A 25,897-nucleotide genomic window follows, 5' to 3' on the forward strand; every position below is an offset into this window, starting at 1 on the left:
CCAACATTCAGCAAGGCAACCACTGGAAGAAGGCCCGACTTGGTGTTCTTCAGAACTCTGATCCACTAATCCTCCATTCTGAGCTAGATCCATGAAAACTTCCCACCATATCTATTGCTGAAAGGCACTTCAGGATTTGGCAACCCCATTTTCTTAGGTACAAGTGCTGTTTTTAGGAATTATAACATAACACACCTCATAGTACTCATAACTTCACGCTCTATCACCACTTTGGAACAGAGATTGGAGACCTCTTTGATTGGAGATTGGGCTGCAATACATCCATACCGTGCTACTGAACTTGGCTGCATTTTTTGGAAGGCCACAGTTGTGGGACCTTGAATCCACCTGCACAGGTTTACGGTATTACATTTTACTAATCCAATTTAATAGGTTGTCAAATAGTTCATCTTTGATCCAGAGACATTGTTGGGGGTTAATTGCATGCCATTAAGAACTTTGGGGTTGATTCCAAAGCATTTTTCGTCTCTAAATCCATTTGAGGCCTGTACAAAATGCAGTTATTACAGCTGACACAAATTGTTGTGCTGAATGTGAGATTTTCTCCACCCACACATTGGATTCTATGTGAACCGAGTACAATATGAACAAACGTTTTAAGTAGAAACATGTTAAACTATATTTAAGTTAAATTTAACAGTAATGTGATAGTGAGTCTTTTCTTGCGTCAATTATGCATTGCTTGTGAAAAGTAGAGGTAAACATACAAGTCGCCGTAGTGTTGCACTTTTAAAAAATAATGTAATGTTTGTATCTTCATAAATCGTACATAATTGTGGCTGTCTCTCTCTGTTGTTCCTCACTGTATTGCATGCACGTCAGCAAACAAAATTATTCAGATTGAATGTTCTATACCTAGAGTTTGGAAAGTCTTTGTCCACTGTGAGGAATTTGAGGGTGTCCTCATTTTTTTCTCCAATATATCCTCCTCCCAGGGGACCAGGGAAAGGCTATCACTTTTGGATCCTGACTTTGCGAGTGGATAAGTAAGCTAGGATCACCTGGGTGGAGAATTGAATAGTGATGAGGTACCCTTGAATGAGACGCGCTATCCCCCATTTTCCTTTCAATATGTTCCCTCAATCCCCTACACATTTTCATGGTATTGTAGGTCATACCCTTATTTTTCCATTCACATTCATGCATACACACAACACTCTGGTACTGAGACGAAGAAGAGGACTAAAGATGTATGCAGGTGGAACAACCCAGCACGTCCATCTAATAGCTTTGGCCATAATCAGACAATTGAAATAATGACCCACACCTGATGTTACTTAACACTCCTAACAGATACAAAAGACGTTGCCACCTAGCGCAAGGAGAAGATAGCTGGCGAGGAAACAAATGGCGAGGCAGGAGCTGTGAAAAACCATTCTGTGATAAAAGGCATGCCGAGGCACTGACCCCTGTGCCCGTTGGGTCAGGCCCTGTGAGTGGCGCTGGAACGGGAGCTCCGTTATGCAGAATCTGTGCAATGGGAAGCAGGGCTAAAGAGAGCCATCCCATTAATCCCCAGGAAGAGTGTTTGCTACCTCTGGGCATTGAGGGAACACCAGAGGGTCTAAAGGATAGGCTGAAGACCCCTGAAGGCAGAAGAAGAGTTCAGGAAGGTTTGCGTGGACCTAAAAGGCAAGGGCAAGCACCAGTGAATTTCCCTGACATAACAAACGTTGAGTAGTCTTGATGCAAACGTGAGTACATTGGGCATTGTTAAACAAGTTCACAAGTGAAAAGGAACTCACACCCAAACAACAACTTAGTAGCAACACCTTGTTAAAAGGTGCTGCTGGAGAAAGATAGCTTGCAAGTGAACTGTTCCTTTACAATAAGACTGAATCTTTGATGCATTGTTGGGAAGTAAAAGGAAGGAAAGAGTTGTACGCTTATTCCGTAAAAGCCATGAGAACATTATGCGTTGTTTAAAGAGAGGTTTGGAAAGTGTAATGTGCAAGTACAAGCAAGTTATTTAACTGACATTGTTTATGCTACAAAAGTGTTATTGAAAGCCAAGATTGTTGTGGAAGCTAGATTGGCAAGAGTTATTCTGAAACTGTGTGAATCAAGTGTGGTCTGACAACTGTGCCTAGACAATGGACACCCACCTATTGAAAAGCCACATAAAATACTTGCCGAGAAGCTTGTGATTGAACATAAAGGAGATTTGGTGCAGAACAGACATTGAGGAACTGTGGCTGTGAAACTCGTAAAGAATAACCAAACCAGGGGAGCTGGGAAGTATCCTTGGCAATCGTGCTGTGGAGAAGGACCAGAAGGCCAGGGGAAGGGAAACCCCCTGCCATTGTGAACGATATTGAAACTTGGGGAATGGAACCAGGAGCTGAAAGCAGCACAGAGCTTTTACTCTGAACACTTATTCTTTGACATTGAGAATCCCACACAGTGTATATAAATAGATGTAAGGGTAAGTTTAGGATTTTGACACAGATGGTTGTTTACTTTGGACTTCCTAATGCAGACTATCCTTAGTTTCCTTTAGGTAGGGAAATCCCACCTTAGCATAGGGCAAGATAGGCCTTTTTCCAAACCATTTTATGTTGAATAAAAGTGTGCAAGCCAAACTTAATTTATTTTGTCTGTGTCTACTTTATGATGCCTTCACAAATGGTGCCACAATGGGATATGGCTCAACCGATGCATGTTGGGGGACCCTGAAGTTTGAGAAGTTAAGTCCGAGAGCTTAAACACCCTCAGTAGCCACAGAAGGCTCCATTGGTTTTGATATCTGCAGTAGTAGGGAACAAATCATCCCTCCAGCTGAAAGAAGATTGATACCCAGTGGCTTAGTCTTAATCCCACCCCCACATACTTACATCAGATTACATCCCAAATCGGGATTAGCATGGAAGTCTGTGTTATAGATGCAGACTTCAAGGGAGATGTAATGGTCTTACTATAAAACCATGGGAAAGATCCTTTTCAGATCCGTCCACGTGACAATATTGCAAAGGGGGTGCTCGAAAAGGCAATGTTTCCTAAGGAAAAGAAAGAGGCTGGGAGAGAAGTAATAGAAAGAGGTACGCAAGGTTTTGGGGAAGCTGATAAAGCACCTGAGAAGCCACAAAAAACAGAGCTCCAAAGGGTCATGGAAGAAGAACTAGATACTCTTCCTGCCCTGGCTTTTGCCCAAAGGAATGACTCACTAGTAGTAGAAACCTTCTTACAAATTATACATCCTGTGAGAATTAGGACATTCTAGTCATATTAGACTATGACACTAGCTATCCAGAATCCTTTCCCCTTAGATCCAATACAACCCAACAGATCCCGATACACCTACTCCCCTTTTTTTCGAGAGTAGGGTTTCCCAAAGAAATTTTACACGATCAGAGCTCTACATTTTTGAGTAAACCTATGGGTGAAGTGAAACAACTATTACATATTACCACCCTTAGAACTTCAGTATACCATCCACAAACAGATGTCCTTGTAGAAAGGTTTAATAAAACACTGAAGACAATATTAGGGAAGTTAGTGGAAGAGGTCGGAAGGAATTGGGACCAAATGATATCTTGGGCTTTATTTGCTGTTAGGAAGACCCCCCCTACCCCTGAGGCCTCTACAGGATTGTCTCCCTTTCAATTACTGTATGGGCTGGAACCACAAAACATTTTGGATATGTTAAGAGAAACTTTGGATGAAAGCGAGGAAGCCCCAATCCCACGTTCCCAAACTGCAAATCATCTTAAAGCACATATGACAGTGTTAAGATCTTTAGCCCAAACCCATATGGCAAAGGCACAAAAACAGCAGAGGACCTCATACAATCAGGTCACCTTACAGTCTTTCTCGATAGTACAAAAAGGATTAGTCTTATTGGCAATTTCTGAAAATGAATCAATATCTAAATGTCACAGACCGTATGAGGTGCTAGAACAGACAGGACCATGTAACTATAAGTCTCAGGAGGATAGCACAGGGGCAACGTGCTCGCCTTGGAAGCAAGACGTCACGAAGCACCACAGGTTAGATCCCTGGGTCCACACTTAGAAACCGCTGGTTATTAAGCATGTTATAAATAACCTATCATATCATATCATAACATTTCCCAACCTCACCACTGATAAAAAATTCAGGTATATCACATAAATCTCTTGAAAGAGTCGAAGGAAGACCCTGTAGAGGTAACTACCACCATGTTGCCATGTTTGTTACCCGATGACTTGAATAAGAAGGTACTTATTCCTCCTGAAATCAGTAATAAACTAAAACAAGATCTCTATGACCTCCTCTTTTAGTTCACTGACATGTTTAAAGAGGAGCCAGGGAGAGAGAACAGGTGTTATTGCCGTATCCACACCCCAGAGGCCAAAATGGTAAATCTAAAACCTTGTAGATTCCTTGAGGCAAGGTAAGTGACCATCATCGAGGAAGTCCAGCAAATGGTGGAAGCAAATATTATTGAACCATCTATCAGTCCCGGACCTCCCCCATTGTATTAGTAGCTAAACCTGTTGGAAGTTGGAGGTGTTGACCTTCGAAAGGTTAATGCCATATCAGCCTTTGATACCTACCAGATACATCCTATTGATGACATAATTGATCAACTTGGTAAATCTATCTATCTCTCCACCATAAACCTTACAAAAGGCTATTGGTGGGTCTCATTATATGGTCCAGATAAAGAAAAGACTGCCTTTGCCACACCTGTAGGCCTGTTCCATTTCAAAGCCCTCCCATTAGGCATCATGAAGTAGACACAGACAACAGAAATGAAGTCTGGGATACAAACCTTTATTCAACATAAATTGGCAAGAGCCATTCTGAAACTGTGTGAAACAAGCATTGACAGGAGCCATTGGAGACTGTGTGCTTTGAGAAACCAAAGATTGGCAAGAGCCATGGAAGTATATGAAGTCGCAACAACTGAGAAGTGGCCAGGCAAGCAATGCCAACGATGAAACAAGTAAGGTGTATCAGTTGTGTGACTTGTAATGGGTGGACCTGTTGACTGTGGCTACTTCATGATGCCCTCACTTCACCAAAAAAGGTCTTTGTATAAAATAAATATACCAATGGTAGAATTCATAAGAATGAGAAAAAAACAAATGTCCTTAAATGTTTTATGTGCACTGTGATATCATGCAAAATACTCTAGCAGAGTGTTTGGCCGAAAAACATCATTGAGTGTTTTCATTTCTGAACTTTGGTTGGAAGTAATAGGGCATCATTACATCATATCTAGAAGTGCAAACCTAGCATATTTGAATGTTGTTACTTTTCACAGGTAATGGAGTAAATCCATGTTATTTCACACTAATGGTATTTCCATTACGGAGACCGATACAGCATGCCTTAATTCCACTTAGATCTTTATTCTGCTTTTAATGGAGGATTTAACTCCATGTACTAGTAGGTGTTTTTTGTATGTATAGATTCATGAAGCCCAGAATCTGGTGGAGCATTAAATCTGATTGTTAATGCTGCCACTAGACTTGTAATGAGACCTATAATGTACATCTGAGGCTTTAATACAATGTTCTCCAATTTGGATTTTGTGAAGGCCTGACTAGACAACCCTAAAATGTAGAAATCACAGACAGATGCATCAGAAAGTACAACTGGATCTGGGTGCCATGAAATTAGCTACTTATACATTATTGTTTTGGCTCTGTTTCATATTGGCACTAAATTCTTGTAGGTAGGACCCTTTTGAATAAGAACTTGGTCTCTATTGCCCAGGTAATCCAAAGAGATTAGGTGATATTGCATCAGAGAGTGCTTAATACAGCCATCCTAAGGGCCTTCATTGTTAGCTAAATCAGTCCCAGAATTTGAATACTTCCCTTACATGTTTTGCATTATGTCCAAATCCACTAGGAGGCCGATTCATGGAATAATTAGCGCGGCGCAAGTGGGCAAAAACGTGCGAATCGCAGTGGAATAGCGAAAATCGCAGTGCAAGTGCGAAAATCGCACGAAAAGCAGCGCACGTCGATTCATGGAAGGCCGTGCGCGAGAAAACCAGCGGATGTGCGATAAAAAAGTGCGCGGCGCACGTTGGCGCACGTTGGCGCACAGGCCATCTAACAGCGTGCGCCAGGTCACAGCGAAAATCGCACAGGCCACAGCGAAATTCGCACATAGCGCGGCGCACGCAATAAAAGTAGGCGGAACACGGGCGTAACACTCGGAATGGGGAACAACTTGCCAAAACGTGGGCGTCACGGGGGAAGTACAGGGCACAAGTGCGCGGAACGCCCACACGCTCGCCTACAACACGTATTCATGGAATAGAATAGGGGAAAAAAGCGCACGCTCAAACCAGCGCACAGGCACAAACACGACCGCCACAAGAAAGGAGGCGGTAGCGTCTCTGCGGCTGTAAGAAATGTGCGCCAAAAGGTGCGCCAACAAATAGCACCTATATACTGCCATGATGAATGTCCCATACTGTGGGCCTCCAGGAAAAATGACGTGCAAAGGGGTACCCACAAACACGGACACCCGCTGACAAAAAATACGTGTGCATGTATACCGGGGTGCGCGGGAAGTGTCACACGCGATTTGCAGGGTACGTGCATCACAGGGGTTCGCGTGAAGTTATTCACGCGATCGGGCCTGGGGGAGCGGGCTACGTGTATTACAGGGGTTCGCGTGAAGTTCCTCACGCGATCGGGCCTGGGGGAGCGGGCTACGTGTATTACAGGGGTTCGCGTGAAGTTCCTCACGCGATCGGGCCTGGGGGAGCGGGCTACGTGTATTTCAGGGGTTCGCGTGAAGTTCCACACGCGATCGGGCCTGGGGGAGCGGGCTACGTGTATTACAGGGGTTCGCGTGAAGTTCCTCACGCGATCGGGCCTGGGGGAGCGTGCTACGTGTATTTCAGGGGTTCGCGTGAAGTTTCACACGCGAATAGCCTGGGCGCATGAATTTGAGGGGTGCGCGGGAAGTTCCACACGCGATCGGGCCTGGGGGAGCGGGCTACGTGTATTACAGGGGTTCGCGGGAAGTTCCTCAAGCGATCGGGCCTGGGGGAGCGTGCTACTTGTATTTCAGGGGTTCGCGTGAAGTTTCACACGCGAATAGCCTGGGCGCGTGAATTTGAGGGGTGCGCGGGAAGTTCCTCACGCGATCGGGCCTGGGGGAGCGGGCTACGTGTATTACAGGGGTTCGCGGGAAGTTCCACACGCGAATAGCCTGGGCGCGTGTATTTCAGGGGTTCGCGGGAAGTTCCACACGCGAATAGCCTGGGCGCGTGTATTTCAGGGGTGCGCGGGAAGTTCCACACGCGAATAGCCTGGGCGCGTGTATTTCAGGGGTGCGCGGGAAGTTCCACACGCGAATAGCCTGGGCGCGTGTATTTCAGGGGTTCGCGGGAAGTTCCACACGCGAATAGCCTGGGCGCGTGAATTTGAGGGGTGCGCGGGAAGTTCCACACGCGAATAGCCTGGGCGCGTGTATTTCAGGGGTGCGCGGGAAGTTCCACACGCGAATAGCCTGGGCGCGTGTATTTCAGGGGTGCGCGGGAAGTTCCACACGCGAATAGCCTGGGCGCGTGTATTTCAGGGGTGCGCGGGGAGTTCCACACGCGAATAGCCTGGGCCCGTGTATTTCAGGGGTGCGCGGGAAGTTCCACACGCGAATAGCCTGGGCGCGTGTATTTCAGGGGTGCGCGGGAAGTTTTACACGCGATTTCTGCACGGTACGTGTATGTCAGGGGTGCCGGGGAGTCCCACATGTGATTTGACAGTGTGGGTCCTCCCAGGTGTACCCTGTACACCCTCCACGGCCCCTGCAGGCAGCCCACACCACAGGGGACAACCCTGCATCCCTGGTCATGTCCCGCAGTCAGCCCACCCAACATGGGCATGCCCCCCAGCAAAGGCACATGTCTCCTTGAACTAATGAACACCAACACATGTCCCCTTGCACCCCCACCCCCCAGCACTGTGGGGCACATGCCAGCAGTCCCCCACCCATGTCCAACTCATGTCCCCCACCACCCCCACCCCCCAGCACTGTGGGGCACCTGCCAGTAGGCCCCCACCCATGTCCAACTCATGTCTCCCACCACCCCCACCCCCCAGCCACCAGGGTCACCCTCCACCAGGGCCCCACTCATGTCTCCCACCACCCCCACCCCCCAGCACTGTGGGGCACCTGCCTGCAGGCCCCCACCCATGTCCAACTCATGTCTCCCACCACCCCCACACCCCAGCACTGTGGGGCACCTGCCAGTAGGCCCCCACCCATGTCCAACTCATGTCTCCCACCACCCCCACCCCCCAGCCACCAGGGTCACCCTCCACCAGGGCCCCACTCATGTCTCCCACCACCCCCACCCCCCAGCAGTGCAGGGTCACACTCCACCAGGGCCCCACTCATGTCTCCCACCACCCCCACCCCCCAGCACTGTGGGGCACCTGCCAGCAGGCCCCCACCCATGTCCAACTCATGTCCCCCACCACCCCCACCCCCCAGCACTGTGGGGCACCTGCCAGTAGGCCCCCACCCATGTCCAACTCATGTCTCCCACCACCCCCACCCCCCAGCCACCAGGGTCACCCTCCACCAGGGCCCCACTCATGTCTCCCACCACCCCCACACCCCAGCAGTGCAGGGTCACCCTCCACCAGGGCCCCACTCATGTCTCCCACCACCCCCACCCCCCAGCACTGTGGGGCACCTGCCAGCAGGCCCCCACCCATGTCCAACTCATGTCTCCCACCACCCCCACCCCCCAGCACTGTGGGGCACCTGCCAGCAGGCCCCCACCCATGTCCAACTCATGTCACCCACCACCCCCACCCCCCAGCACTGTGGGGCACCTGCCAGTAGGCCCCCACCCATGTCCAACTCATGTCTCCCACCACCCCCACCCCCCAGCCACCAGGGTCACCCTCCACCAGGGCCCCACTCATGTCTCCCACCACCCCCACCCCCCAGCACTGTGGGGCACCTGCCAGCAGGCCCCCACCCATGTCCAACTCATGTCTCCCACCACCCCCACCCCCCAGCAGTGCTGGGGCAGCCTCCACCAGGCCCCCACTCATGTCCCCTATCACCCCCACCCCCCCGCCACCAGGGGCACCCTCCACCAGGCCCCCACTCATGTCTCCCACCACCCCCACACCCCAGCAGTGCAGGGGCAGCCTCCACCAGGCCCCCACTCATGTCTCCCACCACCCCCACCCCCCAGCAGTGCAGGGGCAGCCTCCACCAGGCCCCCACTCATGTCCCCTATCACCCCCACCCCCCCGCCACCAGGGGCACCCTCCACCAGGCCCCCACTCATGTCTCCCACCACCCCCACCCCCCAGCCACCAGGGGCACCCTCCACCAGGCCCCCACTCATGTCTCCCACCACCCCCACCCCCCAGCCACCAGGGTCACCCTCCACCAGGGCCCCACTCATGTCTCCCACCACCCCCACCCCCCAGCAGTGCTGGGTCACACTCCACCAGGGCCCCACTCATGTCTCCCACCACCCCCACCCCCCAGCACTGTGGGGCACCTGCCAGCAGGCCCCCACCCATGTCCAACTCATGTCCCCCACCACCCCCACCCCCCAGCACTGTGGGGCACCTGCCAGTAGGCCCCCACCCATGTCCAACTCATGTCTCCCACCACCCCCACCCCCCAGCCACCAGGGTCACCCTCCACCAGGGCCCCACTCATGTCTCCCACCACCCCCACCCCCCAGCAGTGCAGGGTCACACTCCACCAGGGTCCCACTCATGTCTCCCACCACCCCCACCCCCCAGCACTGTGGGGCACCTGCCAGCAGGCCCCCACCCATGTCCAACTCATGTCCCCCACCACCCACACCCCCCAGCACTGTGGGGCACCTGCCAGTAGGCCCCCACCCATGTCCAACTCATGTCTCCCACCACCCCCACCCCCCAGCCACCAGGGTCACCCTCCACCAGGGCCCCACTCATGTCTCCCACCACCCCCACCCCCCAGCACTGTGGGGCACCTGCCAGCAGGCCCCCACCCATGTCCAACTCATGTCCCCCACCACCCCCACCCCCCAGCACTGTGGGGCACCTGCCAGTAGGCCCCCACCCATGTCCAACTCATGTCTCCCACCACCCCCACCCCCCAGCCACCAGGGTCACCCTCCACCAGGGCCCCACTCATGTCTCCCACCACCCCCACCCCCCAGCAGTGCAGGGTCACACTCCACCAGGGCCCCACTCATGTCTCCCACCACCCCCACCCCCCAGCACTGTGGGGCACCTGCCAGTAGGCCCCCACCCATGTCCAACTCATGTCTCCCACCACCCCCACCCCCCAGCCACCAGGGTCACCCTCCACCAGGGCCCCACTCATGTCTCCCACCACCCCCACCCCCAGCAGTGCAGGGTCACACTCCACCAGGGCCCCACTCATGTCCCCCACCACCCCCACCCCCCAGCACTGTGGGGCACCTGCCAGTAGGCCCCCACCCATGTCCAACTCATGTCTCCCACCACCCCCACCCCCCAGCCACCAGGGTCACCCTCCACCAGGGCCCCACTCATGTCTCCCACCACCCCCACCCCCCAGCAGTGCAGGGTCACACTCCACCAGAGCCCCACTCATGTCTCCCACCACCCCCACCCCCCAGCACTGTGGGGCACCTGCCAGTAGGCCCCCACCCATGTCCAACTCATGTCTCCCACCACCCCCACCCCCCAGCCACCAGGGTCACCCTCCACCAGGGCCCCACTCATGTCTCCCACCACCCCCACCCCCCAGCACTGTGGGGCACCTGCCAGCAGGCCCCCACCCATGTCCAACTCATGTCCCCCACCACCCCCACCCCCCAGCACTGTGGGGCACCTGCCAGTAGGCCCCCACCCATGTCCAACTCATGTCTCCCACCACCCCCACCCCCCAGCAGTGCAGGGGCAGCCTCCACCAGGCCCCCACTCATGTCCCCTATCACCCCCACCCCCCCGCCACCAGGGGCACCCTCCACCAGGCCCCCACTCATGTCTCCCACCACCCCCACCCCCCAGCAGTGCAGGGGCAGCCTCCACCAGGCCCCCACTCATGTCACCCACCACCCCCACCCCCCAGCCACCAGGGGCACCCTCCACCAGGCCCCCACTCATGTCTCCCACCACCCCCACCCCACAGCAGTGCAGGCTCAACCTCCACCAGGCCCCCACTCATGTCCCCCTGCACCCCCACCCCCCTGCCACCATGTGCAGCCCCCACCAGGTCCTCACAATCCCCAATCATGTGCGTAATAGTCAGCCTCCACAGCCAAAAAGAACTACCAAGTAACCCATTCACCCACATGGAAATGGAAATCACATGTTACACCCCCAATGTACATGAAGCAAATGAACCCATGTCCGTCACACACATATTTTCAAATTGAATGGGAAAACACACAACATGACATGCATGAAACCAATGAGATGAAACCACACAGTGAACAATGGAGAAAAAAATGTATTGAAAAAAAATACAAATGCCAAAGAAAGAAAACTAACTACAATGTAAATGTGAAAAAATAAGCTGCATGTCCGCATAAAAACACAAAACTAGAAAATCAAATCAAAAAAATTATGTCCAAAGTGAAATGTAAAAACTCTCCATGCAACAAAGAACTATGTACAAAAATAACAAGGGTCCATCATCACAACTGAACTAAGGAAACCTCCTAAAAAACCTACCTAAATATCAACTATATACAAAAAGTGGAGCAGTGTCCGTCGACTCCAAATAATAATAAGAACGAAAGGAAACCTAAAACTAAAGAACTATATACAAAGGCGGCGGGGCAAGTCCAGCGGCTCACTCTGTGGTGTTCCGGGCCAGGGCATCATCGAACTCCTGTTCGATGTCCCGGAGGCGGTCCAGTTCCATGGCCCCGAGGGTCCGCAGGGACGACGCCGTGTCCTCCTCCAACCCCCTGCGGATTGCCTCGAGGCACTCGGCCCGCCTCAGGGCCCTCCGCATGGAGTTCTCCGCCCTGACCATTGTGAGCCGCGCCTCTTCCGCCCGCCGCCGCTCCGCACCTATGGCGTGGCCCAACCGCTGCCACACGGAAGACACTCTCTGTCCTGGGTCCTCCTGCCCTCCGGCCGATGCCTGCCCCTCCGATGTCGAAGGCCCCGAGCCTTCATGGCTCCCACCATCTTGCTGCTGCTGCTGCTCTGCCTCTGCCCGTGCACTGCCTCCTGCTGCCTGCACATCCTCCGCCGGCTGGGGTGCACCTGTTGATGTGGCCACCCCTGCTGGACGTCCGACTCCCGACTGTGGCAGGGATGCCTCCTCCACCAGCCTGGCCGCACTGTCAGAGGCAGCTCCACAGGGCACCCAGGTGACTGATGGGTGGGAAGATGGCACAGAGGACGACTGGCGCGTAGGGGGTCCAGTTGAGGAGGGGGTCGGAGCAAGCCCCATCAGACAGCGGAATCCGGCCTGGGTGACCTGTCCCAGCAGGCTGACGTGGTCAACGAGCCATTCGAGATGACGTGCAGTCTCTCCATGAAAAGACTGCAGGTCACCTCGCATGGCCCGTTGACGCAACGCCACACCAGCCAGGACAGGCTCAACCCGGTCCTGGATGGCCACGTCCGCAGGCAGAGGAAGGCCAGTTGACGTCAGCTCATCCCCTGCCTGAAAACGGGTCTGGACGTAGGCATCCCTGCTGGTGCAAGATGATGCAGGGACAGGATCGGGGACAGGATTGCACACAGGCACCTCCGCGGCCGCCTGTGCTGCCTCCTGTCCCTGGTCCTGCACTGCACCACTAGCACCAGTGGGATCCCCACCTCCAGACCCTGTCTCTGGTGCTTGCGCGGCCCCCTCCTCCACCAAACCCCCCACCAACCTGGATGACTCTGTGCCATCTTCCCCTGTTGGGCCCTGTGGGGTCCCAGCTGCCCCTTCTGCTGCCGAGGAGTCCAACTGCAACCTCCGCCTCTTGGACCTCCCCCCGGCAGCTGCGGCCTGGGACGCGGCACCGGACTCCTCACTCCCCGACGAGATGACAACACGGGAGGGGAGCCGGGCCTTGCGTCTCCGGCTGGCGGTCGGATCCCCGCCGCTGTGCTCCACAGCACCTTCTCCGCCCTCTTCATCAGTTGACGCTGCAGACAGGGAGAAACAAAACACAGGCATCAGGGCACTGTACAATGGACACATACACGCACGACAGTTGCACATGAGTGGCATTGGCAAACCTCAGACATGTCATCACAATCCCCAACACACATGTCATTGCAACTGGCACACATGAGCCATACCACAGCCATATCGCAACTGCCACCACCATCCCTACACATACAACAGCATCAGCAGCCAAAGGGGAGCCATACATCACATGCAACACAGGAAGTGCACCACACATGTACACACACCACCACACTTGCATGCATGTCTACACCTCTGCCAAGTGTCGCACTGTTCAGACGGGCATCCATGTCACATCTGCCAATCAGGCTTCCACATACCGCTGTCACATGCATCCATGTAGCATCACTGTTGCACCTTTGACAAATACACACACATGCACATGTACACAGTGCTCATACATGCAGCCGAAAACAACATACATGCCTGACATCACGGACATGTCTACTTACATACACATTCATCCAAACATGTGTGCACGCACAACTGCATTTGCCATGCAAGCCCACACACACAAGCACCATCCATGTCTCACACATTACAGCCCTCGCATGTGTCAGCCCCACGGCCCTGTACACCCCCACCCATACTCCACCCCATACAAACAGATGTGCAACCGGCACAATGGGGAATGATCACCACACGCCCTGCTCACAACCAGGATGCATGTACACTCACCGCTCGACTCCAGACGGCTCTGCTTCTCTAGGACCTGGACGTGGAGCGCTGGGGATATGCGTTCCAGGACCCCCATCTGTTCTTCCGACAAGTGGCCCCGGCGCCCCTTGGCATCCGCTGCCTTCAAGAGGCGCCGGGCCTTGTTCAGGGTCCTGGACCTGAAGTCCTCCCAGCGCTTCCTGACATGTTGTAAGTCCCGGACTGCCACCCCCTCCGCGTTGATGGCAGTCACGATGTCTGTCCAGATCCGAGTCCGTCCTTCCTTGTCGGCGCGGGAACTTCCAAAGAGGGCATCATACTGCCCCAGGACTTGCTCCACCAGGACACCAACTTCGGTGGCACTGAAGCAGGTGCCCCTCTGCCTCTCTGGCCGGGGGTTGTCAGTGGTCACAGATGGTGTTAGCCCCGACATGACAACCCCAGAGGCAGGAGTGGGTGGGCAACTGGGTCCTGGGGCTGGGCTGTGGAGCGATGGAATTCCAGTCGGGAGTCTTCTGTTCCAGCAGGGGTGGTCACAGCAACAGCACCCCTGGCTGATGTGCAGGCAGCAAATGGCAGTGCACGTGGGCAGCAGGCAGTCAGGCAGCAGCAGATAGCAGGTGGGAGCGTGCTCGGGGCTCTGGGGGGCAGTAATTCGGCCTTCTGGGCAGGAGCGTGGTCTCCCGTGTGCTCACGCGTGGCCAGCTTGGTACGGAGTGAATTGGCATGTGAAAATCCTGCACGTCAGCGTGAAAACCGAGGAAAGGCCCTTAGCGCGTAAGCGCGTCAGCACGCATACGCGATTCCATTGGACCAAAGGCCCTCAGCGCGTAAGCGCGTCTGTGACGTGACCCGCACGGGTGTTTCCCACACAGCACGTGATGACAGAGCACACGTGGAAAGACTGCATGTCAGAGTCTCATTGCGTGTGATTGGTGGAAATGGCCGTACACCGGGATACAGGTGCGCTGACGTACTTGCGTGTGTAAGTGTCCGCGCACACCTCATATACACGTACATAGGCCAATCGCGTGTACACGCACTTTTGTCCAATTACACGCGATGAGACTCTGACGTGCAGTCTTTCCACGTGTGCTCTGTCATCACGTGCTGTGTGGGAAACACCCGTGCGGGTCACGTCACAGACGCGCTTACGCGCTGAGGGCCTTTGGTCCAATGGAATCGCGTATGCGTGCTGACGCGCTTACGCGCTAAGGGCCTTTCCTCGGTTTTCACGCTGACGTGCAGGATTTTCACGTGCCAATTCACTCCGTACCAAGCTGGCCACGCGTGAGCACACGGGAGACCACGCTCCTGCCCAGAAGGCCGAATTACTGCCCCCCCAGAGCCCCGAGCACGCTCCCACCTGCTATCTGCTTCTGCCTGACTGCCTGCTGCCCACGTGCACTGCCATTTGCTGCCTGCACATCAGCCAGGGGTGCTGTTGCTGTGACCACCCCTGCTGGAACAGAAGACTCCCGACTGGAATTCCATCGCTCCACAGCCCAGCCCCAGGACCCAGTTGCCCACCCACTCCTGCCTCTGGGGTTGTCATGTCGGGGCTAACACCATCTGTGACCACTGACAACCCCCGGCCAGAGAGGCAGAGGGGCACCAGCTTCAGTGCCACCGAAGTTGGTGTCCTGGTGGAGCAAGTCCTGGGGCAGTATGATGCCCTCTTTGGAAGTTCCCGCGCCGACAAGGAAGGACGGACTCGGATCTGGACAGACATCGTGACTGCCATCAACGCGGAGGGGTGGCAGTCCGGGACTTACAACATGTCAGGAAGCGCTGGGAGGACTTCAGGTCCAGGACCCTGAACAAGGCCCGGCGCCTCTTGAAGGCAGCGGATGCCAAGGGGCGCCGGGGCCACTTGTCGGAAGAACAGATGGGGGTCCTGGAACGCATATCCCCAGCGCTCCACGTCCAGGTCCTAGAGAAGCAGAGCCGTCTGGAGTCGAGCGGTGAGTGTACATGCATCCTGGTTGTGAGCAGGGCGTGTGGTGATCATTCCCCATTGTGCCGGTTGCACATCTGTTTGTATGGGGTGGAGTATGGGTGGGGGTGTACAGGGCCGTGGGGCTGACACATGCGAGGGCTGTAATGTGTGAGACATGGATGGTGCTTGTGTGTGTGGGCTTGCATGGCAAATGCAGTTGTGCGTGCACACATGTTTGGATGAATGTGTATGTAAGTAGACATGTCCGTGATGTCAGGCATGTATGTTATTTTCGGCTGCATGTATGAGCACTGTGTACATGTGCATGTGTGTGTATTTGTCAAAGGTGCAACAGTGATGCTACATGGATGCATGTGACAGCGGTATGTGGAAGCCTGATTGGCAGATGTGACATGGATGCCCGTCTGAACAGTGCGACACTTGGCAGAGGTGTAGACATGCATGCAAGTGTGGTGGTGTGTGTACATGTGTGGTGCACTTCCTGTGTTGCATGTGATGTATGGCTCCCCTTTGGCTGCTGATGCTGTTGTATGTGTAGGGATGGTGGTGGCAGTTGCGATATGGCTGTGGTATGGCTCATGTGTGCCAGTTGCAATGACATGTGTGTTGGGGATTGTGATGACATGTCTGAGGTTTGCCAATGCCACTCATGTGCAACTGTCGTGCGTGTATGTGTCCATTGTACAGTGCCCTGATGCCTGTGTTTTGTTTCTCCCTGTCTGCAGCGTCAACTGATGAAGAGGGCGGAGAAGGTGCTGTGGAGCACAGCGGCGGGGATCCGACCGCCAGCCGGAGACGCAAGGCCCGGCTCCCCTCCCGTGTTGTCATCTCGTCGGGGAGTGAGGAGTCCGGTGCCGCGTCCCAGGCCGCAGCTGCCGGGGGGAGGTCCAAGAGGCGGAGGTTGCAGTTGGACTCCTCGGCAGCAGAAGGGGCAGCTGGGACCCCACAGGGCCCAACAGGGGAAGATGGCACAGAGTCATCCAGGTTGGTGGGGGGTCTGGTGGAGGAGGAGGCCGTGCAAGCACCAGAGACGGGGTCTGGAGGTGGGGATCCCACTGGTGCTAGTGGTGCAGTGCAGGACCAGGGACAGGAGGCAGCACAGGCGGCCGCGGAGGTGCCTGTGTGCAATCCTGTCCCCGATCCTGTCCCTGCATCATCTTGCACCAGCAGGGATGCCTACGTCCAGACCCGTTTTCAGGCAGGGGATGAGCTGACGTCAACTGGCCTTCCTCTGCCTGCGGACGTGGCTATCCAGGTCCGGGTTGAGCCTGTCCTGCCTGGTGTGGCGTTGCGTCAACGGGCCATGCGAGGTGACCTGCAGTCTTTTCATGGAGAGACTGCACGTCATCTCGAATGGCTCGTTGACCACGTCAGCCTGCTGGGACAGGTCACCCAGACCGGATTCCTCCGTCTGATGGGGCTTGTTCCGACCACCTCCTGAACTGGACCCCCTACGCGCCAGTCGTCCTCTGTGCCATCTTCCCACCCATCAGTCACCTGGGTGCCCTGTGGAGCTGCCTCTGACAGTGCGGCCAGGCTGGTGGAGGAGGCATCCCTGCCACAGTCGGGAGTCGGACGTCCAGCAGGGGTGGCCACATCAACAACTGCACCCCAGCCGGCGGAGGATGTGCAGGCAGCAGGAGGCAGTGCACGGGCAGAGGCAGAGCAGCAGCAGCAGCAAGATGGTGGGAGCCATGAAGGCTCGGGGCCTTCGACATCGGAGGGGCAGGCATCGGCCAGAGGGCAGGAGGACCCAGGACAGAGAGTGTCTTCCGTGTGGCAGCGGTTGGGCCACGCCATAGGTGCGGAGCGGCGGCGGGCGGAAGAGGCGCGGCTCACAATGGTCAGGGCGGAGAACTCCATGCGGAGGGCCCTGAGGCGGGCCGAGTGCCTCGAGGCAATCCGCAGGGGGTTGGAGGAGGACACGGCGTCATCCCTGCGGACCCTCGGGGCCATGGAACTGGACCGCCTCCGGGACATCGAACAGGAGTTCGATGATGCCCTGGCCCGGAACACCACAGAGTGAGCCGCTGGACTTGCCTGCCGCCTTTGTATATAGTTCTTTAGTTTTAGGTTTCCTTTGTTTTTTCTTATGATTTGGAGTCGACGGACACTGCTCCACTTTTTGTATATAGTTGATATTTAGGTAGGTTTTTTAGGAGGTTTCCTTAGTTCTGTTGTGATGATGGACCCTTGTTATTTTTGTACATAGTTCTTTGTTGCACGGAGAGTTTTGACATTTCACTTTGGACAAAATTTTTTGGATTAGATTTTCTAGTTTTGTGTTTTTATGCGGACATGCAGCTTCTTTTTTCACATTTACATTGTAGTTAGTTTTCTTTCTTTAGCATTCGTATTTTTTTCTAATACATTTTTTTTTACATTGTTCACTGTGTGGTTTCATCTCATTGGTTTCATGCATGTCATGTTGTGTGTTTTCCCATTCAATTGGAAAATATGTGTGTGACGGACATGGGTTCATTTGCTTCATGAACATTGGGGGTGTAACATGTGATTTCCATTTCCATGTGGGTGAATGGGTTACTTGGTAGGGCTTTTTGGCTGTGGAGGCTGACCATTACGCACATTGTGAGGACCTGGTGGGGGCTGCACATGGTGGCAGGGGGGTGGGGGTGGTGGGAGACATGAGTGGGGGCCTGGTGGAGGGTGCCCCTGCACTGCTGGGGGGTGGGGGTGGTGGGAGACATGAGTGGGGGCCTGGTGGAGGGTGCCCCTGCACTGCTGGGGGGTGGGGGTGGTGGGTGACATGAGTGGGGGCCTGGTGGAGGGTGCCCCTGGTGGCGGGGGGGTGGGGGTGATAGGGGACATGAGTGGGGGCCTGGTGGAGGCTGCCCCTGCACTGCTGGGGGGTGGGGGTGGTGGAAGACATGAGTGGGGGCCTGGTGGAGGGTGACCCTGGTGGCTGGGGGGTGGGGGTGGTGGGAGACATGAGTGGGGGCCTGGTGGAGGGTGCCCCTGGTGGCGGAGGGGTGGGGGTGATAGGGGACATGAGTGGGGGCCTGGTGGAGGCTGCCCCTGCACTGCTGGGGGGTGGGGGTGGTGGGAGACATGAGTGGGGGCCTGGTGGAGGGTGACCCTGGTGGCTGGGGGGTGGGGGTGGTGGGAGACATGAGTGGGGGCCTGGTGGAGGGTGCCCCTGCACTGCTGGGGGGTGGGGGTGATAGGGGACATGAGTGGGGGCCTGGTGGAGGGTGCCCCTGCACTGCTGGTGGGTGGGGGTGGTGGGAGACATGAGTGGGGGCCTGGTGGAGGGTGCCCCTGCACTGCTGGGGGGTGGGGGTGGTGGGAGACATGAGTGGGGGCCTGGTGGAGGCTGCCCCTGCACTGCTGGGGGGTGGGGGTGGTGGGAGACATGAGTGGGGGCCTGGTGGAGGCTGCCCCTGCACTGCTGGGGGGTGGGGGTGGTGGGAGACATGAGTGGGGGCCTGGTGGAGGCTGCCCCTGCACTGCTGGGGGGTGGGGGTGATAGGGGACATGAGTGGGGGCCTGGTGGAGGGTGCCCCTGCACTGCTGGGGGGTGGGGGTGGTGGGAGACATGAGTGGGGGCCTGGTGGAGGGTGCCCCTGCACTGCTGGGGGGTGGGGGTGGTGGGAGACATGAGTGGGGGCCTGGTGGAGGCTGCCCCTGCACTGCTGGGGGGTGGGGGTGGTGGGAGACATGAGTGGGGGCCTGGTGGAGGGTGCCCCTGCACTGCTGGGGGGTGGGGGTGGTGGGAGACATGAGTGGGGGCCTGGTGGAGGCTGCCCCTGCACTGCTGGGGGGTGGGGGTGGTGGGAGACATGAGTGGGGGCCTGGTGGAGGGTGCCCCTGGTGGCGGGGGGGTGGGGGTGGTGGGTGACATGAGTGGGGGCCTGGTGGAGGGTGCCCCTGCATTGCTGGGGGGTGGGGGTGATAGGGGACATGAGTGGGGGCCTGGTGGAGGCTGCCCCTGCACTGCTGGGGGGTGGGGGTGGTGGGAGACATGAGTGGGGGCCTGGTGGAGGGTGCCCCTGCACTGCTGGTGGGTGGGGGTGGTGGGAGACATGAGTGGGGGCCTGGTGGAGGGTGCCCCTGGTGGCTGGGGGGTGGGGGTGGTGGGTGACATGAGTGGGGGCCTGGTGGAGGGTGCCCCTGCACTGCTGGGGGGTGGGGGTGGTGGGAGACATGAGTGGGGGCCTGGTGGAGGGTGCCCCTGCACTGCTGGGGGGTGGGGGTGGTGGGAGACATGAGTGGGGGCCTGGTGGAGGGTGCCCCTGCACTGCTGGGGGGTGGGGGTGGTGGGAGACATGAGTGGGGGCCTGGTGGAGGGTGCCCCTGGTGGCTGGGGGGTGGGGGTGGTGGGTGACATGAGTGGGGGCCTGGTGGAGGCTGCCCCTGCACTGCTTGGGGGTGGGGGTGGTGGGAGACATGAGTGGGGGCCTGGTGGAGGGTGCCCCTGGTGGCGGGGGGGTGGGGGTGATAGGGGACATGAGTGGGGGCCTGGTGGAGGCTGCCCTGCACTGCTGGGGGGTGGGGGTGGTGGAAGACATGAGTGGGGGCCTGGTGGAGGCTGCCCCTGCACTGCTGGGGGGTGGGGGTGGTGGGAGACATGAGTGGGGGCCTGGTGGAGGGTGCCCCTGCACTTCTGGGGGGTGGGGGTGGTGGGAGACATGAGTGGGGGCCTGGTGGAGGGTGCCCCTGGTGGCTGGGGGGTGGGGGTGGTGGGTGACATGAGTGGGGGCCTGGTGGAGGGTGCCCCTGCACTGCTTGGGGTGGGGGTGGTGGGAGACATGAGTGGGGGCCTGGTGGAGGGTGCCCCTGCACTGCTGGGGGGTGGGGGTGGTGGGAGACATGAGTGGGGGCCTGGTGGAGGGTGCCCCTGCACTGCTGGGGGGTGGGGGTGGTGGGAGACATGAGTGGGGGCCTGGTGGAGGGTGCCCCTGGTGGCTGGGGGGTGGGGGTGGTGGGTGACATGAGTGGGGGCCTGGTGGAGGCTGCCCCTGCACTGCTGGGGGGTGGGGGTGGTGGGAGACATGAGTGGGGGCCTGGTGGAGGGTGCCCCTGGTGGCGGGGGGGTGGGGGTGATAGGGGACATGAGTGGGGGCCTGGTGGAGGCTGCCCCTGCACTGCTGGGGGGTGGGGGTGGTGGAAGACATGAGTGGGGGCCTGGTGGAGGCTGCCCCTGCACTGCTGGGGGGTGGGGGTGGTGGGAGACATGAGTGGGGGCCTGGTGGAGGGTGCCCCTGGTGGCGGGGGGGTGGGGGTGGTGGGTGACATGAGTGGGGGCCTGGTGGAGGCTGCCCCTGCACTGCTGGGGGGTGGGGGTGGTGGGAGACATGAGTGGGGGCCTGGTGGAGGGTGCCCCTGGTGGCGGGGGGTGGGGGTGATAGGGGACATGAGTGGGGGCCTGGTGGAGGCTGCCCCTGCACTGCTGGGGGGTGGGGGTGGTGGGAGACATGAGTGGGGGCCTGGTGGAGGGTGCCCCTGGTGGCGGGGGGGTGGGGGTGATAGGGGACATGAGTGGGGGCCTGGTGGAGGCTGCCCCTGCACTGCTGGGGGGTGGGGGTGGTGGAAGACATGAGTGGGGGCCTGGTGGAGGCTGCCCCTGCACTGCTGGGGGGTGGGGGTGGTGGGAGACATGAGTGGGGGCCTGGTGGAGGGTGCCCCTGGTGGCGGGGGGGTGGGGGTGGTGGGTGACATGAGTGGGGGCCTGGTGGAGGCTGCCCCTGCACTGCTGGGGGGTGGGGGTGGTGGGAGACATGAGTGGGGGCCTGGTGGAGGGTGCCCCTGGTGGCGGGGGGGTGGGGGTGATAGGGGACATGAGTGGGGGCCTGGTGGAGGCTGCCCCTGCACTGCTGGGGGGTGGGGGTGGTGGGAGACATGAGTGGGGGCCTGGTGGAGGGTGACCCTGGTGGCTGGGCGGTGGGGGTGGTGGGTGACATGAGTGGGGGCCTGGTGGAGGCTGCCCCTGCACTGCTGGGGTGTGGGGGTGCAGGGGGACATGAGCAGGTGTGCAGGGTAGTCCCCTGTTTTGTGGGCTGCCTGCAGGGGCTGTGGAGGGTGTACAGGGAACACCTGTGAGGACCCACCCAGCCTAATTGCGTGTGATAATTCCCGCACACCCCTGTAATACACGTACCAAGCCAAATCGCGTGTGATAATTCCCACGCACCCCTGTAATACACGTACCTGGCCAAATCGCATGTGAAAATTCCCGCGCACCCCTGTAATACACGTACCCAGCCGAATCGCATGTAGAACTTCCCGTGTACCCCTGTAATACACGTACCCAGCCAAATCGCGTGTGATAATTCCCACATACCCCTGTAATACACGTACCCTGGCCAATCGCGTGTAGAACTTCCCACGCACCCCTGTAATACACCTACCCAGCCAAAGTGCGTGTGATAATTCCCACGCACCCCTGTAATACACGTACCTGGCCAAATCGCATGTGAGAATTCCCGCGCACCCCTGTAATACACGTACCCAGCCGAATCGCGTGTAGAACTTCCCGTGTACCCCTGTAATACACCTACCCAGCCAAATCGCGTGTGATAATTCCCGCGCACCCCTGGAATACACGTACCCAGCCAAATCGCGTGTGATAATTCCCGCGCACCCCTGTAATATACGTACCCAGCCAAATCGCGTGTGATAATTCCCGCGCACCCCTGGAATACACGTACCCAGCCGAATCGCGTGTAGAACTTCCCGTGTACCCCTGTAATACACCTACCCAGCCAAATCGCGTGTGATAATTCCCGCGCACCCCTGGAATACACGTACCCAGCCAAATCGCGTGTGATAATTCCCGCGCACCCCTGTAATATACGTACCCAGCCAAATCGCGTGTGATAATTCCTGCGTACCCCTGTGATACACGTGCCCTGGCTAATCGCGTGTAAAACTTCACGCGTACCCCTGATATGCACGTTACCCGCTTTGCGTTCCTTGTTTGGCAGCCCTGTGGACTGGTCCAGGGTTAGCGCTGCCCTTTGCGATGATTTAGCGATTTTGATGGCTTTTCCTTGCGCGAGGGCGTTCTTGGGGGCGTTACTGGCGCTGCTGCAGGGTCGCTGCGATACTCTGCGCCACGGCTGGTTTGGGAGCCTGAAATCCATGAATACGCTGTGCGCGGAAATCGGTTTTAGCGCACGTGCCTGGCGCAGTCAATCGCATGCGGACACTCTGCGCCAGCCGCTTGCGACACTTTTCTGCGAAATTCTATGAATTACCCTGTAGGTGTCATCCCTAAATAAATTATAACAAATACTCCTTTAAATTGCATGATATACCATAAAAAAAGATTTCCCCTTTTTCAAAAGAATGATCATTCTTTCAATGGTCCTTTGGACAAGACAAATTGATATTGTTTGCCATTCTGAGCACTCCAGTTGTCTGACCACCTTCTGAAATGGAGTTTTTTAGTTCAAATTATTACATTGATTATTTAGCAAGCGCGTGCCTTTACATGAACAAAACAGAGGAGAGATTCCTACCATCGGTTGCCAGTTTCCTTGGCTGTCCTGATGTCGTAGTCAATCTGAATCCAGCTGGCAGCGTTTCTGATGAACCGGGCATCATGCTGATTCCATGCACCTCACGTGGCGGAAACTGTCGCCTCCACGATGACCCACGACTGAAGTTCTTGTCATCATTCTGCACCACGAATTTGATATTTTTTGGGAAACCAAATGAAAAGTAATCATTATAGCCATATGAATTAGTATGGGTTGTTGCTGGTGGCCCAGCTCTTGAGTTTGTAATTTTGTTCATTGTTGTCAATAAAATGAAATCCAATATTTTGATTTTTTTCAGGAAATTAATCTCTTGCGTTGGTAAGTGGTGAAAACCAAATCTGCGTATTACTGTTGATGTAACAAAGCTAACAGCTTTGTAAACTATTTCCTGTGTAACTTCATAAACTTGATTTTCTGTTGAGGAGAACGTCTCCCAAACAATAATCATGCAATGAAGAGTGAGCACTAACAACAACCAGGGAGACTACAGGTTTAGCTATCAACCAAAGGGTGTCTTGAAAGCCATTTTGTGTCTGAATAGTAAATGTGATATCTTATGCCTGATAACACTCTCTAACAGATCCATGCTTGCTCGCTTGGCATTCTAAAATGGACACTTTTCTGGCTCTGACCATTAGGGACCATGTCCCATCATCAATATGAATTGATCTTTCTTATCCAAACAACGTGTGACACACTGATAGAAACACCCGTATACCTACATGCACAGGCACAGAACCTAGACTCACTGGAGCCTTCAGAACATTTACACTACACCAATACCTGAGACAGGGAATTGTACCACTGAACACTCGCTGGGATGCAAATGAAGCAGTCTCAAGGTGACATGATAATGCTTTATTGAAACAAACATAAATAAAGATTGTATTGTTCCAGGTACATCACCCCAGGCACACTCCACAATGTCAAGTCAAAGCAAACGGTGAAAGGAGTACCATGATATATGTGAGAAATGTAAAGGAGATATGTTACATGAAAATGCTGTATTTTAGTAATACGGACAGTCTGATATGTAAATACAAACATGCAACAGAAAAGGCATCTTTGCAATTAACACACATTAACAATTGCTGTGCTATTCTGGGGAGGCTAATTGTTTTAAAAATACATTTTCTGAAATAATGTAAAAATCACGGTCGCATTACTAAAACTCAGAACCTAGAAAATGGCTTAGTCAGAGAAGGGTTAAATCGTAAGAACGTAAGAAATTCAGACTTAAACGCAGAGTAAGTCCGGTATCACAAAGTGCTAGCTGCAAAACAAAGGAAGTATTGCTTCTATGTCGACCCGGCAATGATAAATGTGGTTACATCATGTTGCTAGGGAAAGAGGAAATCAGAAATATAATTAGATAGAAATGTTTTATTTTTTAACAAGGGATCTTGTGTTCAGAAGGAAGAATCCATCGGATAGCATTTAATCGTTCATACCTAGCCCCAGTTAAAGACCTGAGTGTAGCGAGGGTGTTTAACGAGTATCCCCATGCCGATAAAACCCAATCTGGCACGCCGGAGAGGGTATGAATGCTATTAGCACCTCAGGTTGCCAATTCAGTAACCTTATAGCAACCAGTGCTGAGAGCATTGTATTTTGATTGAATGAATGAGACGCCGCAAGATGGACACCAGGGAGCTGGAAGAGGGGGCGCCATACAGAGCACTTCTTCCATTTCCATGATGGCCAGCATGGACAATGGGAGGAGGAGGTAGCAGCAGCAGCAGCGTCACCCGCCACCACCTCAGAAATCAGGAAGTGGGTCGGGAGGGAGGATTAAAGAAGAAGGGAAGAGAAGGTAAGCTGAAGGGGTGATATCGGGCAGGGGAACGAGCCAGCAGTTTGCTCAGATCACAGGCTTAGATTGATAGATTCAGCTGGCTTTCTGAGCAACCTGATCAATTGCTCAGCCTGCCCCGGTTGCCAATGCATGTTAACTAAATTGGGGTGGAATTAACACGTACTTTCTGATTTGATAAAACATGCAGTTGCATATAGCAAGGGTTTGGAGAAGAAAGGAATTATAAAAAAAGAGAATAGACACAAGAGAAAAGTTTTTTGGATTGTTTGCTGTTTGCAATTTTGTTGTTTTTTTGCACTGGAGAAATACAAGCTGCCTCCACGTCTGAACATTTTAAAAATAAAAAGACAGCTGAGGTTTGCCTGGGAGAGACTTTATGAAAATGTCTGGCTTTTATAGTGGCTTCCATGGAATTGCAATCAGGGATGGTGGTAGTTTTGAGCATGAGGATTATGAAAATTTTGTACAAAGGGGTGGAATACTAACAAGATGCACCCGGAGAGACACCCAGGGTCTAATTTGTTGACATCATACCACACACTCAACTCGGGCAATTACTAAAGTTACATAACTATGCTAGCACCAACCTACAATACCCTCTGTAAAGAAAAGGTTACCTGAGGCATTGGTTAAAAAATGCATACACTGAATCAGACATTTTAGGGGCTGTTACTCAGTGATCAGGGAAGATATTGTATACCTTATTCGAAAACACATGCCAAGTAATAAAGAAGGAGATCTAATTCAGACCTTCCTGAAAAACAATACCCTTGTCCGAGGGCTCTTGCACATAGAATTTTGAATGAACCCGCCGCAGGGCTCCAGAACTGTAATAAGGCA

At 55.2% G+C, this 25,897-nt stretch overlaps 1 protein-coding gene across 3 annotated transcripts in view; it reads right to left on the bottom strand.

The window, feature by feature from the left end:
- PPFIA2 (PTPRF interacting protein alpha 2) overlaps nt 1-25,897 on the bottom strand; it is a 2,558,488-nt gene that overhangs the window by 115,285 nt on the left and 2,417,306 nt on the right. For 2 of the 3 annotated variants that reach the window (XM_069629311.1, XM_069629313.1), the window contains one exon: nt 23,221-23,380. The exons of the other annotated variant lie outside the window; for it this stretch is intronic. In XM_069629311.1, the coding sequence (XP_069485412.1) occupies nt 23,221-23,380 (160 nt within the window). The remainder of the gene's footprint in view (nt 1-23,220; nt 23,381-25,897) is intronic. 3 annotated transcript variants of the gene reach the window in all.

Source organism: Ambystoma mexicanum, chromosome 12 (assembly GCF_040938575.1).
Source record: "Ambystoma mexicanum isolate Mex_15411 chromosome 12, UKY_AmexF1_1, whole genome shotgun sequence".
NCBI classification, from domain to species: Eukaryota; Metazoa; Chordata; class Amphibia; order Caudata; family Ambystomatidae; genus Ambystoma; species Ambystoma mexicanum.